Raw genomic sequence first — 16,428 nt, 5'->3', positions numbered from 1 at the left:
GAAAATAACTACTAAAGTGCAGTCATATCTAATAGATGGAAGATAGTAAGACTTCCAGACATTTGATGGATACATTCGATTTTAAGAAATGTGATACATCATTTTTTTTTCTCTTCACAGCAATACCTGCGCCCCGTGGAGGATATCGCTACGTCTCAGGATGACTGCTATAAGTTTGCGGTATCCCAGTCTTCCACCGGCACAGTGATGGGAGCCGTCATCATGGAGGGCTTTTATGTTGTTTTTGACCGTGCCCGTAAGCGCATAGGATTCGCAGTCAGCACGTGTCACGGTGAGAAATCATTCACAATAGTACACTGTAGTTACAGATACTTTATAGACATGTCTCCCTCACCAGTACACTGTAGTTACAGATACTTTATAGACATGTCTCCCTCACCAGTACACTGTAGTTACAGATACTTTATAGACATGTCTCCCTCACCTCTGGGTGAAGTCTGCTACTTTTCCAGAAATATAAAATGGACAAACAAATGGGTTATTCTGCACTGCCGTGAAATAAAGGATAAGAAATACGGTACATATACAGTTATGCCCATCTCAGCCTTTCCTTCACGGCAGCGCAGAGAAACCCATTTGTTTGTTCATTTTATGTCTTCATCCTCTCGGGGGTTTGCAGCAGCCTCGGGTCCTTCTCTTGGTTGTGTGCACACAACCCTATCAGATGAGCACAATTGTGTATAGCCTTTTACTCTCTTACCAGATAAGACCCTATTTGAGCTTTGTTTCCTCTCCAGTTTTTCTTCTGTGACTTTTCCAGAAACAGCACCCCTTTTGTTCACAGGCCGTATCTAGCATTGCAGCTGAGCCCCATTAAATGAATAATCGTTAAAGGGAATGTGTAATAAAAAAAAAATTAACTTTTGCTTAAATCAGGGTTTTTGTGTTACATGTACGTTAAAAAAATGTATTTTTATTTTTTTCAATTTCACAATCTTCATTAAAAAAGTAGGAACCTTGCAATATTAACAGTGGCCACAAGAGATATTTTCTACTCATACTTCTTATCCTTTTGGGAAGATTTTTCAGCAGGCTCATTATCAGCAGAGGCAAAATTACAATGACAGGTCACACCTCTATATACAGTAGATAACAGGATTCACCATTCACAATAGGTGATGTCACAGCTCACCTCCTCCTCCTGTACAATGACTGATAACACCTCTATATACAGTAGGTAACACAGGATCCATCATTCACAATAGGTGATGTCACAGCTCACCTCCTCTTCCCTTCACAATCACCTTTGCACCTCATTAGATGCCTCAATACAATAGATAGGCAAGATCTGATCATTGTGACTAATGTGCATGTACTGTTCTCTGAAAGAAAATGAATTTAGTGAGTCTTAGGGTACGTGCACACGCTGCGGATTCCGCTGCGGATTAATTCGCACGGATTTTGCAAAAACCGCAGGTCCAAAGACCTGCGGATTATCTGCGGTTTTGCCTGCGGTTTGGTCCTGCGGATTCACTATCTCCACAATGGTGGAGATAGGAACCCGCAGCGGTTTCCGCAGAAAGAATTGACATGCAATTCTTTCTGCGGATTCAAAACCGCAGCAAATCCGCGCGGATTTTTCCGCAGCGTCGGCACAGCGGTTTTTATTTCCCATTCATTAGAATGGTACTGTACACCGCAGCTAAAGCTGCTGCGGGTCCGCAGCGGCCAAAACCGCTGCGGAAACGCAGCGGAATCCGCAGCGTGTGCACGTACCCTAATAAAGCTCCAGTAACCTGTGTGAAAACTGCAACATTTTTCAAGAAGTTTGTGATATGAATAATATAAATTGCAAAAAAATAAAATAAAATAAAACAAAAACCACTGATTTAAACAATATATAATTTTCTCCTTGGAGAAGAGGGGTGCTTGCTGTTTGGGCAAAAAAAAAAAAAAAAAAAAAGAAAATGAGAAAGCATTTTTGAATCTTTCAAAGAGGACCCATAACCAGGTCAAAAGTGTCCAGGTTTTATTTTATTCCTGTTGCTCCCGAGTATGCGCTTTTTTTAAAAAAATTTTGTTCTATTTTTTATGGTCTTTCCAAGGGAGCAAGGCTCACAGGATCCTTAGGGGCGTATCTCTGAGCTGCTCTGCAAATCACTGTTCACCAATCCCCCTTGACAAGACAAATAAAACAACCAATATCTCTGGATCTTTATAGAGGATTTAAAAAAAATACAAAATATGAAATACTCCCGAAAGGATTGGGAATAAAATGAATGCAAAAACTGGACACTCATGACGTGGTGACAGGGCCTCTTGAAAACCCATTTGTTACCAGTTTACTATTTCATTGTAGATGTCACAGAGATTGGAGGGAGGAGCAGTGAAAGAGTAACTGACGATCAATAAAAGATGAGATGTCACAGTGATATGTCACCAGTCCCTTTCCCCTGCTGTCACCGCCCACCTGACAAAAATATTTAACCTCTCTCTCTCTCTTCCGGTATCTTTCCTTCCTCATTTAAGCATGCCATCATACAGCCATTACTTGAAAAAACTATACCTCGACCAAAACTGTGCCGCTAACTATAGACCTGTCTCTAATCTTCCCTTCATCTCTAAATTCCTGGTCCACTCCCATCTTATCCGCTATCTCTCAGATAACTCTCTTCTCGACCCTCTCCAATCCGGTTTCCGCACTTTACACTCTACTGAAACTGCCCTCACTAAAGTCTCTAATGATCTACTAACAGCTAAATCTAATGGTCATTACTCCATGCTAATTCTCTTGGATCTCTCTGCAGCATTCGACACTGTGGATCATCAGCTCCTCCTCACTATGCTGCGCTCCATCGGCATCAAGGACACCGTTCTCTCCTAATAATATTTATTTTTATATAGCACTAACATATTCCGCAGCGCTTTACAGTTTGCACACATTATCATCACTGTCCCCGATGGGGCTCACAATCTAAATTCCCTATTAGTATGTCTTTAGAATGTGGGAGGAAACCCGAGCACCTGGAGGAAACCCACACAAACACGGGGAGAACATACAAACTCCTTGCAGATGTCTAAGCGCTGTGTCTAACATCATATCCTCACTATATCTGAAACTGAACCTGTTAAAGACTGAACTCCTTGAGTTTCCTCCCTCCACTAATGCACCTATGCCCGACATTTCCATTTCTGTGTGTGGTTCCACTATTACTCCCCAGCAACATGCCCGCTGTCTTGGGGTCATACTTGACTCCGATCACTGGCTCGCTCATTATCTGCACTTCAAAAACATTTCTAGAATTCGACCTTTTCTTACCTTTGACTCTGCAAAAACTCTTGCTGTTTCTCTTATTCATTCTCGTCTGGACTATTGTAACTTTCTTCTCATTGGTCTCCCTCTTACCAAACTCTTCCCTCTCCAATCTGTCTTGAATGCTGCAGCCAGGATCATATTCCTCGCCAATCGTTACACCGATGCCTCTACCTTGTGCCAGTCATTACACTGGTTACCCATCCACTCCAGAATCCAGTACAAACTTATTACCCTCACCCACAAAGCACTCCACAGCTCAGCACCACCCTACATCTCCTCCCTCGTCTGTCTACCACCCTACCCGTGCCCTCCGCTCTGCTGATGACCTCAGGTTAGCATCTTCAATAATCAGAACCTCCCACTCCCGTCTCCAAGACTTTACACGTGCTGCGCCAATTCTTTGGAATGCACTTCCCAGGTCGATACGATTAGTCCCCAATCCCCACAATTTTAAGCGTGCCCTAAAAACACATTTATTCAGACTGGCCTACCACCTCAACACATTAACCTAATCTATCCCTGTGTGGCACAGTAAAAAGTTTTACCATAACCAGGTTCCCCGCATCATTCACCCACATGCTTTAGGCATCCATTAGCCCTCTGTGTCCGTACTGTTACACACTTAACATTATGGCTGGTTCGAACAATGAAGGCAATTGTTACCACCCACCTTTCGTGTCTACCGCTTTCCTCATAGACTGTAAGCTTGCGAGCAGGGCCCTCATTCCTCTTGGTATCTGTTATGGTCTATGTGATTATTGTTATGCTGTAATGTCTATCGTCTGTACAAGTCCCCTCTGAAATGTAAAGTGCTGCGGAATATGTCGGCGCTATAGAAATAAAATTATTATTATTTTTACAAGTCAGGTCTACTAAAACTAATGGGCAGAAGCAGGGTTAGCTCTGTACGGACTCGTAGACTTCTTTGAGCCCGTTTACTGATAATTCCATCAATCACAGTCAATGGTGTCAGAGATCGGTGAAGGTCTTAGGATCCCGTTTCACTTAGCGACGCAACAGCGATCCCGACATCGATACAACCTGGTAAGGATCGCTGGTGCGTCGCTAAATGGTCGCTAGTAAGCTGCCAAACAGGCAGATCTCTTCAGCGACGCAGCAACCATCCAGCAATCCTCAGCGGTCGTTGGTACCTTGTCACACAGCAGCTTTTCTGAACGATTCCAGCCTGCGTCCCTGAGTTCTGCGTCGCCAACGAGGTCGCTCGTCGGGTCAAACAGCGATGCGTGCTGGCCAGCGGGACGCCGACGATTAAAAAATGGCCCAGGACATTCGAGCACGATCAGCGATATCCAGCGGGGGGGGGGGGGGGGTCGCCGCTGCGTGTCACATGTAGCGAGATCGCTGGCGAGGTTGCTGTTGCGTCACAAAATCGGTGATGCTTCAGCGATCTCGCTATGTGAGACGGGGGAGGGCTTTAGCTCCCGGGCAACTATCAATCAAAACATCTGACGTTAGAAACCTATAAATACTTTAGAAAAAAAACAAACCTTTTTTCTTTGACACAGTTTATCTTGTCGCTTCCATTAAATAATTAGGATTTATAGGTATTGATGGATCCAGATAAGCTATGATTGTGAAACATGTCAGTTGTATCTCTATCGATGTATAAAGGGCTAGAGTGGGCCCAGACTGACAAAATAACCTGCACCAAAGGTCCAGCAGTATACACTCAAAATGAGAGCCCATTATTCATCCAATTACAGCCTTTTTTTACTGGGTTGATACATAAATAATATATTAGATCTTATTCATTAAATGTCCCGTCTGTATGAGGTCAGACAGCTGTAGGATTGTCAGCCTTAAAGGAACCATCTGTGTTTTCCGGTTATCTTTATTTATTTTTTTTACTTAATTGCATGTAATTTGGTCTAAAAAAAAACATTTTTACAATTGGGTCTTATTAAAAAGTTTGCACCTTTTGCCTTCTATAGCCTCTGTGTTGCACGGTCTATAGCTGGCTGTAGAAGGAGATAGCTGAGAATCCATCAGCGAGCTCATTCTTACAATCTGTCAGGAGAGTTTGTAACTCTTGTTATCTTTTCTCATCTGATTTAAGACCACAGACCTCATCAAAGATGAACATAGAGAAACAAACACTCTGTAAAAAAAAAAAAAAAAGGTACAAAATTTCTAATGAATCCCAGTTGCAAAAATGATTTTCTTCCCAAAATACATGCATTTAAGTGAAAAAAAAAGATGGATAGTCACTTTAAGGTTCATTATCTACCATGGTTATAAATAAGAGATTTTGTAACTCTATTCTTATTTTACAGTTCATGACTATTCCCGCAAGGCTTCGGTGGATGGTCCATTTTACTCAACGGACTTGGAAGACTGTGGATATAATACCCCACAGCTAGATGAGTCGGCATTGATGACGACAGCCTACGTCATGGCGGGTGTCTGCGCCCTCTTCATGCTCCCCCTCTGCCTGATGTTGTTCCAGTGGCGCTGCTTCCGCTGCCTAAGACGATCACAAGATGATTTTGCTGATGACATTTCCCTGCTGAAATAAGAAATGACACCTCTAAGCATTCATAGGTGGGCCGCCTCCAAGAAACAGGAGAGCGTGGCCTGTGCAGCGGGGTCTCTGTATGAGAAAAGCCATTGGTCCTGCGCAGGCAATGTCTACCAGAGAAGCCCGGACATGACGCAACCAACTGACGGATTATTTTGCAGCTTTACAATACAGCCTTTCACTTGTGATTAAGCAAAAAAAAAAAATGCTTCTTCTTACGTAACAATGCTGAATACGATTATTAGGACAGAGGGCGCTACGATAAACACAAAGCCATATCAATGACTGAAGGAAACTGCGTTCTCTTTTCTTCATGCTTACTGCTAATTCACAAGGGCCTTGGTTTGCTGGAGATAACCTGATTGCAAAAAAAAAAAAAGACAGGAAATGACAGGGGAAAAAAAGGGGGTGGGAGCAAATGCCAAACATGGAGGAGGCTGAAAGGCTCCAAATCTGCACCAATCCTATAGTTACCAAGGTCCTTGTATGGCCATACACTTACAGGCATGGTTGTGACACATACTAGTGAATGGAGTGAGTGTCAAAAGGTTAGATATCCCTCTCCAGTCCACAAGGGCTACCTTATATTAGGGACCAAATGTTTACTAGACAGGAAACCTGACAGACCCAATATCCTCAAAATGAATGGTTTTTATGTATATTATGCGTTAACTATCAGCACCTACAGGGGCAAATAAAAGGATATGGACAGTTTGGAGGTTTTGTTTGTTTCATTAAATGCATGTATTTTGGGCTAGAAAACATTTCTGCAATAGGGTTCCATAAAAAAATAAAACTTGGCCAGTTTTGGCTTCTACAGCCTCTGCGTATCACTGTACATAGACTGCAGAATGAGCTACCATCGATCTGTCCATCTATTCGTAATTGAGCTTAAAAGATCATTCACGAGAAGAGATTTAAGGGTGACAGACCCTGCTATCCAAACGAGTTCATTGATGGATTCTACGGTCTGCTCTGTGCTCAGATAGAGGCTGGAGAAAAAAAAATGCTTCAAAATGATCTCAAGCTTAATTAAGACTAGAACTGGTCACTGATAGCGAACTATACAATAAGCTAGCAGTGACCAGTTCTAGTTATCAGAAGATAATTTAGGAGAAGAACGATAATTTTGAAGCATATTTTTATCACAGTACATAGCAGACTATAGAATAAGTTATGTACTGTGGAAGAGGATGTACAACAAAAATGCTTCAAAATTATCTCTCTTTTCCTAAATTATCTTCTAAGCTCAAATTATCTTCTAAGCTCAATTATGACTAGAACTGGTTACTCCTCTACATCCTGCTATGTACTGTGATAGAGGCTGTAGAAAAAAATACTTCAAAATGATCTCTCTTCTCCAGCATGATCTTCTAAGCTCAATTATGACTAGAAGAACTGGTGACTCTTAGCTCGTTTTACAGTCTGCTATGTACTGTAATAGAGGCTGTAGAATAAAAACAGTTCAACATTTTTAATGGAATTCTATTACAAAAATTATTTAGTCAAATATACATGCATCGTATTAAAGAAACCCCCCCCCATGGATGGTTCATATCCTTTAAGACCAGGCAAGCTGAGTTACAGCTGGAAATCCTAGGCTGACTATGTGTTGTCAGACTCGTAGTCAGGCCAGGATTTTCAGCTGTAACAGCACTGTACGTCCGTTTGATGTTTTTAGGTTAGTTTGGGGGATCAAGACCCACAATTTTGCTGAGATGTTAAGCTTTAATACAAACATTACATTGGTGGGGGTATGACACTATGATCAGCTCATCAGTTGTGATACCTGGTGTCGGACTCCGAGAACTGATGTTGATGACCTATCTAAAAAGATATGTCGGGAATATCGTATTCCTGTATGATTTTATATTGTTTTGTTTAGAAAATTATGCTCAGTCCTTCCCCCTGTATCTTTTTTGAATATGGACACCTTCCCAAACAACTTAATTGGGCTAAAACAATTTTTTGCAATTGTATTTCAATAAAAATGTTGCCGTTTCTCTTCTACAGGCTGCAAAATGAATTTACTTAGAATCTATCAGTGAGCTCATTCTGATAGAGACTTTTTTCAGTCTCTTTCTGATCTCCTATGTGCTGATTTGTGACTACAGAACAGATTAAAGTTGAGATGGTCATAAATCAGCAGAGACGCACTTCAGGAAAAGACATAATTGAGAGAAACTCTTGTCAGAAAGCTCACTGATGGATTCTTAGTTAGCTCATTCTTTAGCCAACAAGTAGGAAGGAAATAAAGAGATTGCATATGCCAAACGGTGCAACATTTTTAATAAAACCCAGTTGTTAAAATATTTTTTTAGCCCAAAATAAACACATTAGAAAGTTAAAAATGTGAGGATTTAAGGGCCATTATATATGATCCTACCTATCATAAGGTCTTTATGCAGGAAAGTGAACATACTGGGTAATCTGGATCCAGAAAACAAGGTGTGTAGGGGGAACCATGAAAAAAGTGTCTTATCTACTTGTAAGTAACGATCATTAACAGTAATTGTTATATCTGTGGTTCTAAAACAATCAGTAACAATCACAACCATCTACTGGTTCGTTTTTTTAATCTTTTTTGTGCAACTATTACATATATTTGGTGTTAACAGAAAATGGGACTTCACAGGCACGAGAAAAATTGTAAGTATTCGTACAAATAATGTCTTACGCTTAGGGCTATCCTTTCACACAAAACCTGTAATAAAAATAACCGTTGTTGTGCTGCCCCTCAACAGCAATGTAAAGCCGATATTGAAGCGTGTAACAGTCTAATGTATGCAGGAAATGTCCTCATTTTCATGCCCTGTTATTTGCCATTTACTCTTTTGGGGTGGTTGTTTTCTTTTAAATCACAAATTGACCAGCACTATAGGTGCTAGAACTTCCTTTCCCCCTCACTTCTGCCGTTGTACAATAGTTTGCATGCTCTGAACTGAAAGCTCATGTCTGCGTTCTGCCTGTATGCAGTTTGGCAGACAGGAGAGCAGGAGCACAAAGACCTCCCCCAACTTCCTGTTGAAAAAAAAAAAGCCCTGGTCCCCATGGTGTGTAGAGACAAAGATCTGCCTTGTAGTCATGTAGAGACCCAGATCTGTCCCACTTTCTGTAGAGAAAGAGGCTCACCCCTACTTCCTATAGAAATAATTACCCCCTCCCACTTCATGTAAAAATTAACACCGACCCCCTCTTCCTGTGAAGGAAAAACCTGCCCCCACTTCCTGTAGAAAGACGAAGACCCACAACACTTTCTGTAGAGTCATAGACCCACCCCTACTTCCTGTACAAAGACATAGCCCCACCCCTACTTCCTGTACAAAATCATAGACCCACCCCTACTTCCTGTACAAAAACAGACCCACTCCCACTTCTTGGAGACATAGACCTGCCTCTGCTTCCTATTAGAAAAATATCGCCCCCACTTCCTGTAAAGCAAAGACCCGCTCCCACTTTCTGTAAAGAAACATAGACCCATCCCCATTTCCTGTAAAGAAACAAACACCCCCACTATCTAAAGATATAGACCTGCCCCTACTTTCTGTAGAAAGACCCACCCCCACTTCCTGTAAAGCAACAAAGACACGCCCCCACTTCCTATAGCTCAAAGACACGCTCCTGCTTCCTGTAGCACATCATAGACACGCTCCAGCTTCCTGTAGTGAATCAAAGACATGCCCCTGCTTCCTGTAGCAGACACGCCCAGCTTTCTGTAGCTCATCAAAGACATATCCCAACTTCCTGTAGAGCATCAAAGACGCGCCCCAGCTTCCTGTAGTTCAAAGGCACACCCCTACTTCCTGTAGTGCAAAGACACGCCCCTGCTTCCTGTAGCAGACACGCCCAGCTTTCTGTAGCTCAAAGACATATCCCAACTTCCTGTAGAGCATCAAAGACGCGCCCCAGCTACCTGTAGTTCAAAGGCACACCCCTACTTCCTGTAGTGCAAAGACACGCCCCTGCTTCCTGTAGCAGACACGCCCAGCTTTCTGTAGCTCATCAAAGACATATCCCAACTTCCTGTAGCGCATCAAAGACGTGCCCCAGCTTCCTGTAGTTCAAAGGCACACCCCTACTTCCTGTAGCGCAAAGACACGCCCCTGCTTCCTGTACCACAGAGACACATCCCAGCTGCCTGTAGCGCATCAAACACACACCAATGCTTCCTCTTCTCCCTAAACCAACAATGTTAATAAAATATGGACTTTTAGGAATCGTCCCCAGGGCAGGGTTGCTTCATTTTGGGTGGGATTTACATAAATCCCACTTTTTTTTTTTTTTTTTAGCTTGGGACCGCCCTGAATTTGGCATGACAAATCCCATCAGTTGCCCTGGATTTGCTGGGAATGTCATATGTCACAGTAACTCAGGGCTTGCATGAGGTCTTATGAATTCGCAGAACAGCTACGCCACTCCTTCTTAGTGATGACGCCTGAGTGATACAAGTAGAACCATAGAATACAATCAGTAAAATACAGTTGTGGCCAAAAGTATTGACACCCCTGCAATTTTGTCAGATAATACTCATGATTGCAATCACAAATTCTTTGGTATTATTATCTTCATTTAATTTGTCTAAAATGAAAAAAACACAAAAGAGAATGAAGCAAAAAACATTGATCATTTCACACAAAACTCCAAAAATGGGCCGGACAAAAGTATTGGCACCCTCAGCCTAATACTTGGTTGCACAACCTTTAGCCAAAATAACTGTGACCAACCGCTTCCGGTAATCATCAATGAGTTTCTTACAATGCTCTGCTGGAATTTTAGACCATTCTTCTTTGGCAAACTGCTCCAGGTCCCTGATATTAGAAGGGTGCCTTCTCCAAACTGCCATTTTTAGATCTCTCCACAGGTGTTCTATGGGATTCAGGTCTGGACTCATTGCTGGCCACCTTAGAAGTCTCCAGTGCTTTCTCTCAAACCATTTTCTAGTGCTTTTTGAAGTGTGTTTTGGGTCACTGTCCTGCTGGAAGACCCATGACCTCTGAGGGAGACCCAGCTTTCTCACACTGGGCCATACATTATGCTGCAAAATTTGTTGGTAGTCTTCAGACTTCATAATGCCATGCACACGGTCAAGCAGTCCAGTGCCAGAGGCAGCAAAGCAACCCCAAAACATCAGGGAACCTCCGCCATGTTTGACTGTAGGGACCGTGTTTTTTTCTTTGAATGCCTCTTCTTTTCTCCTGTAAACTATATGTTGATGCCTTTGTCCAAAAAGCTCTACTTTTGTCTCATCTGACCAGAGAACATTCTTCCAAAACGTTTTAGGCTTTTTCAGGTAAGTTTTGGCAAACTCCAGCCTGGCTTTTTTATGTCTTGGGGTAAGAAGTGGGGTCTTCCTGGGTCTCCTACCATACAGTCCCTTTTCATTCAGACGCCGACGGATAGTACGGGTTGACACTGTTGTACCCTCGGACTGCAGGGCAGCTTGAACTTGTTTGGATGTTAGTCGAGGTTCTTTATCCAACATCCGCACAATCTTGCGTTGAAATCTCTTGTCAATTTTTCTTTTACGTCCACATCTAGGGAGGTTAGCCACAGTGCCATGGGATTTAAACCTCTTGATTACACTGCGCACGGTAGACACAGGAACATTCAGGTCTTTGGAGATGGACTTGTAGCCTTGAGATTGCTGATGCTTCCTCACAATTTGGTTTCTCAAGTCCTCAGACAGTTCTTTGGTCTTTCTTTTCTCCATGCTCAATGTGGTACACACAAGGACACAGGACAGAGGTTGAGTCAACTTTAATCCATGTCAACTGGCTGCCAGTGTGATTTAGTTATTGCCAACACCTGTTAGGTGCCACAGGTAAGTTACAGGTGCTGTTAATTACACAAATTAGAGAAACATCACATGATTTTTCGAACAGTGCCAATACTTTTGTCCACCCTCTTTTTTATGTTTGGTGTGGAATTATATCCAATTTGGCTTTAGGACAATTCTTTTTGTGTTTTTTCATTTAAGACAAATTAAATGAAGATAATAACAAAGAATTTGTGTTTGCAATAATTTTCAGGAAGAAACTGAGTATTATCTGACAAAATTGCAGGGGTGTCAATACTTTTGGCCACAACTGTATGACCATGTTCACTTCCACTACTTCTATCAGTCATATGGTAGGAGTGTCCTGGCAGCTGCTTATAGTAAGGGTAGATCCGATCAGCAGCGTCCGTATCTCATCTGCTGTGCATGCCGCTATATCCTGCTGCAGATGTCACCTTCGGGCATCTGTATACTTATCCTAACAAATTAGACCACACCGCCTGGTACAGTGACCGCAGATTCTGCAGCCTTGCTACATGCTCATGCTTATCAAAATACTAGATGTGTGCCCGATGCTATCGCATCGGGAGGGCAGTAACATCACGATGGGGGCAGCTTTGTGGCGCTGGGGGTGGCAGCCCACCCACTTCCGTGCAGTCACATCCGGCAGGAAAGACTGTGTTTTGCTGCCTCTGCTGGAGATGGTGTGCGGCGCCACCAGAGGGTTGCCGCACCCAAACTCCAGCACAGGCCTCAAGCCGCGGTCTTTCCTGTCGGCTGGGACTGCACGGAGGTGGGTGGGCAGGCAGTAGCTGGATCCGGCGTGTGTAGTCAGGCTGTGGGTCCTGGCGGGGGTCTGGCGGCGGTATCCCTCTCATTACTTCCCCCTCATTACACCCTCTCGTTACACCCATCACACAGCCAGCAGGAAAATCGGTGTTTTGCAGCCTGTGCTGGAGATGGTGTGCGGCGCTACCAGAGGGTGGCCCGCACCCAATCTCCAGCACAGACCTCAAGCCGCAATTTTTCCTGCCGGCTGTGACTGCACGGAGGTGGGTGGGCAGGCAGCGGCGTGATTCGGCGCGTGTAGTCAGGCCGTGGGTCCTGGCGGGGGTCCGGCGGCGGCATCCCTCTCATTACACCCCCTCATTACACCCCTTTCACAGCCTCGTGATTGCAGCGGCGGCCTGGATCCGAGCGGCAACTGGGATCACAGCGGAGGTCGGGATCGCAGCAGTGTTAGGGTACGCAGCGGCAGCCTGGATCCGAGCGGCAGCTGGGATCGCAGCGGTGGCCTGGATCCGAGCGGCGGTCAAGATAGCAGCGGCGTTCGGGATCGCAGCTGCGTTCTGGATCCGAGCGGCATCACTTGGGTGTTCCAAAATGGTGGTCGGCGTACTTCCGAAGCGGCGCAGTGGATTGTGGGATTCGGTGACATCCAGACGGAAGTGGATGACAGACAATTTAAGGCACTTATATATATAGATGCCAGTATTGTGCAGGACACCCATCTATCAGCAGGGTTATAGCGTGTACCCATAACTTTCTGCCAATGGAGCTGTGCGAGGGCTTGTTTTACTGCATTGTGAGCTGTACTTTTTATTAGTACTGTTTTTGAATGGTAAGTGCAATAGTACTGCAGTAGATAAATAAAATGATGGCCTCCTAAGTAGGACGGTCTTCACAGGAGTACGAAGATGGCAGCTATAAAGGCTTCCAGCAGCCATGGGAACCAAGATAAATGCCCAAAATGGTCCACTGCTGATCAGAAATAGCTGTATTTCAGGAGTTAAACAGTAGCAATTGTAGCATTGCTATGAGCGGCAGATGCTGGTTGCATAACACAGCTGTACCCCCTCCTGAGTATGCTCCAAACACCTGCAGAGACAGTCTTATGTCAGGTAGGGGTTACACTAAAAGAAAAAAAAACTTTTATTATAACTCCTGCAACTTTATTTTACTTTTTAAAAAAAACTTTTTAAAAAATGCAGGAGAAATGGAGGAGGATCCTGCACCATCCAACCACATGGAAAACAATCTGTGATCGGGATGTAAGGCATTGTAAACATGGATACATGGTTTAAGAATCAAGTTTTTTTACGAGCTTAAGAGATGTTAAATTAATCCACAAAGGTTTATTATGGAGATCTTTCTGACATGACAAAGGCATCAGGCACAGAGCTGCGCACCACAGTCATACTTTAATGGGCTCCGAATCTTTATCTGGCTATCGATGGCTCGGGCAAAATGGGCAGGAACCATCATTGCTGCTTGATGAGCAGTATTTGGCACACTGCAAAAAAAAAACAAAAAAAAACAACTTTGCTGCACAAATGATGATATATTTACTGGTGATGAGCAAACATGCTGGGTGTTATCTGAGCATGCTCGGGTGCTAACCGAATGACCTCGGTATGCTCGAATAACAGGAATTTTGGGGGACAAAAGAAACCATGGGTGTATGCTGCTGCCACTAGGAGGCTGCCACTATGCACAAAAAATGTTAACTCCTCCTCTGCAGTGTACACCCCACCAACTGGCACTACCTTAATCAATTAGTGAGAAAGCAGGAGAAGTAACATAGAAAATAAACAAAGACAACTCAAACGGTAACAATATACAGTGGGTACGGAAAGTATTCAGACCTCTTTACATTTTTCACTCTGTTTCATTGCAGCCATTTGGTAAATTCAAAAAAGTTCTTTTTTTTCTCATTAATGTACACTCTGCACCCCATCTTGACTGAAAAAAAACAGAAATGGAGAAATCTTTGCAAATTTATTAAAAAAGAAAAACTAAAATATCACATGGTCACAAGGATTCAGACATTTTGCTCAGTATTTAGTAGAAGCCCCCTTTTGAGCTAGTACAGCCATGAGTCTTCTTGGGAACGATGCAACACATTTTTCACACCTGGATTTGGGGATCCTCTGCCATTCTTCCTTGCATATCTTCTCCAGTTCCGCCAGGATGTATGGTGAACGTTGGTGGACAGCCATTTTCAGGTATCTCCAGAGATACTCAATTGGGTTTAGGTCAGGGCTCTGTCTGGGCCAGTCAAGAATGGTCACAGAGTCGTTCTGAAGCCACTCCTTTGTTATTTTAGCTGTGTTCTTAGGGTCATTGTCATGTCGGAAGGTGAACCTTCAGTCAAGACTGAGGTCCAGAGCACTCTGGAAGAGTTTTTCATCCAGGATATTTCTGTACTTGGCGGCATTCTTGTTTCCTTTAATTGCAACCAGTCGTCCTGTCCCTGCAGCTGAAAAACACCTCCATAGCATGATGCTGCCACCAACATGTTTCGCTTTTGGGATTGTATTGGGCAGGTGATGAGCAGTGCCTGGTTTTCTCCACACATACTGCTTAGAATTATCACCAAAAAGTTCTATATTCATCTCATTTGTCCTCCATGTGTTGTTTTAGCAAACTATGCGGGCTTTCATATGTCTGCCACTGAGGAGATGCTTCCATCGGGCTACTCTGCTATAAAGGCCCAACTGGTGGAGGGCTGCAATGATAGTTGACTTTGTGGAACTTTCTCCCATCTCCCTCCTGCATCTGTGGAGCTCAGCCACAGTGATCTTGGGGTTCTTCTTTACCTCTCTCACCATGGCTCTTCTCCCACGATTGCAGTTTGGCTAGATGGGCAGGTCTAGGAAGACTTCTGGTGGTCCCAAACTTCTTCCATTTAAGGATTATGGAGGCTACTGTGCTCTTAGGAACCTTGAGTACTGCAGAAATTCTTTTGTAACCTTGGCCAGATCTGTGCCTTGCAAGCCACAATTCTGTCAGTTCCTTGGCCAGTCCCTTTGACCTCATGATTCTCATTTGGTCTGACGTGCACTGTGAGCTGTGAGGTCTTATATAGACAAGTGTGTGCCTTTTCAAATCAAGTCCTATCAGTTTACTTAAACACAGCTAGACCCCAATGAAGGAGTAGATCCATATCAAGGAGGATCACAAGGAAATGCACAGCATGTGACTTAAATATGAGTGTCTGAGCAAAGGGTCTGAATACTTATGACCATGTGATATTTCAGTTTTTCTTTATTAATAAATTTGCAAAAATTTCTACATTTCTGGCTTATTTTCAATCAAGATGGGGTGCAGAGTGTACATTAATGAGAAAAAAAAATGAACTTTTTTGAATTTACCAAATGGCTGCAATGAAACAAAGACTGAAAAAGTTAAAGGGGTCTGAATACTTTACGTACCCACTGTAACAAAGTAAGTAGAGCTGATAAATATGGGAGGGTGCTGTTTTCCCGTCAATGAAGGCAACGTGAAACAGATTTTACGGTGAGTCACCAAAAATCCTGCTTTCTCGGTTGTTTCATTGGGGGACACGGGAAACCGCTGGGTGTGGACCCATAGGTTTTCCTCAGAACAAGGCAAGTAATCAGCAAAGCATTTCCTTACATCTCTCAGGAATAAGGTAATCCCAACTAAGCTACGCTGGGTTAGTCCAATACGGTACAAGCAGCCAGGAGACCATCTTTACACTGAGGTGATAACTCTAGGGTCTGTAGTATAACTGGTTTCCCTACCGAGGATTGCACAGAAGCGAGTTTTACAAGGGTTAATCATGCTGTGATGCTCATGCCTACCCTCTGGTTTTCCAGCAGACTGCTCTCAAATATACAAGTTGCAAAGGAGGATACTCTGAATGTGTGAGCTGAAAATTTTTTTTCTTCACACAGGAAACCATGGGACATCCGAAAGCAGTCCCTGGGGAAGAAACAGCAGAAACTCCGTTCAGGCCGGAGAACTAACCACTTCCGCCTGCAAGACCTTTCTACCTAGGCTGGTGTTTGCGAAGCGTAGGTATTGACCCTG

General features: G+C 43.5%; 2 protein-coding genes across 6 annotated transcripts in view; one reads left to right on the top strand and one right to left on the bottom strand.

The window, feature by feature from the left end:
• BACE1 (beta-secretase 1) overlaps positions 1-6,530 on the top strand; it is a 122,932-nt gene extending 116,402 nt beyond the window's left edge. The window contains exons 8-9 of the mRNA XM_073585234.1: positions 121-292; positions 5,572-6,530. Coding sequence (XP_073441335.1) covers positions 121-292; positions 5,572-5,813 — 414 coding nt within the window. The 3' untranslated portion in view covers positions 5,814-6,530. The remainder of the gene's footprint in view (positions 1-120; positions 293-5,571) is intronic.
• RNF214 (ring finger protein 214) overlaps positions 4,978-16,428 on the bottom strand; it is a 103,375-nt gene continuing 91,924 nt past the window's right edge. For 4 of the 5 annotated variants that reach the window (XM_073585231.1, XM_073585230.1, XM_073585233.1 and 1 more), the window contains one exon: positions 13,708-13,885. In XM_073585231.1, the coding sequence (XP_073441332.1) occupies positions 13,820-13,885 (66 nt within the window). In that variant the 3' untranslated portion in view covers positions 13,708-13,819. Of the gene's footprint in view, positions 5,805-13,707; positions 13,886-16,428 lie in introns of those variants that run through there. The other variant, XM_073585232.1, reaches the window with a different exon arrangement.

Source organism: Dendrobates tinctorius, unplaced genomic scaffold (assembly GCF_039654945.1).
Source record: "Dendrobates tinctorius isolate UK_male_01 unplaced genomic scaffold, ASM3965494v1 ptg000086l, whole genome shotgun sequence".
Classification (NCBI taxonomy): domain Eukaryota; kingdom Metazoa; phylum Chordata; class Amphibia; order Anura; family Dendrobatidae; genus Dendrobates; species Dendrobates tinctorius.
The sequence above is the reverse complement of the archived record's forward strand: the minus strand, read 5'-3'. Positions and strand labels throughout refer to the sequence as shown.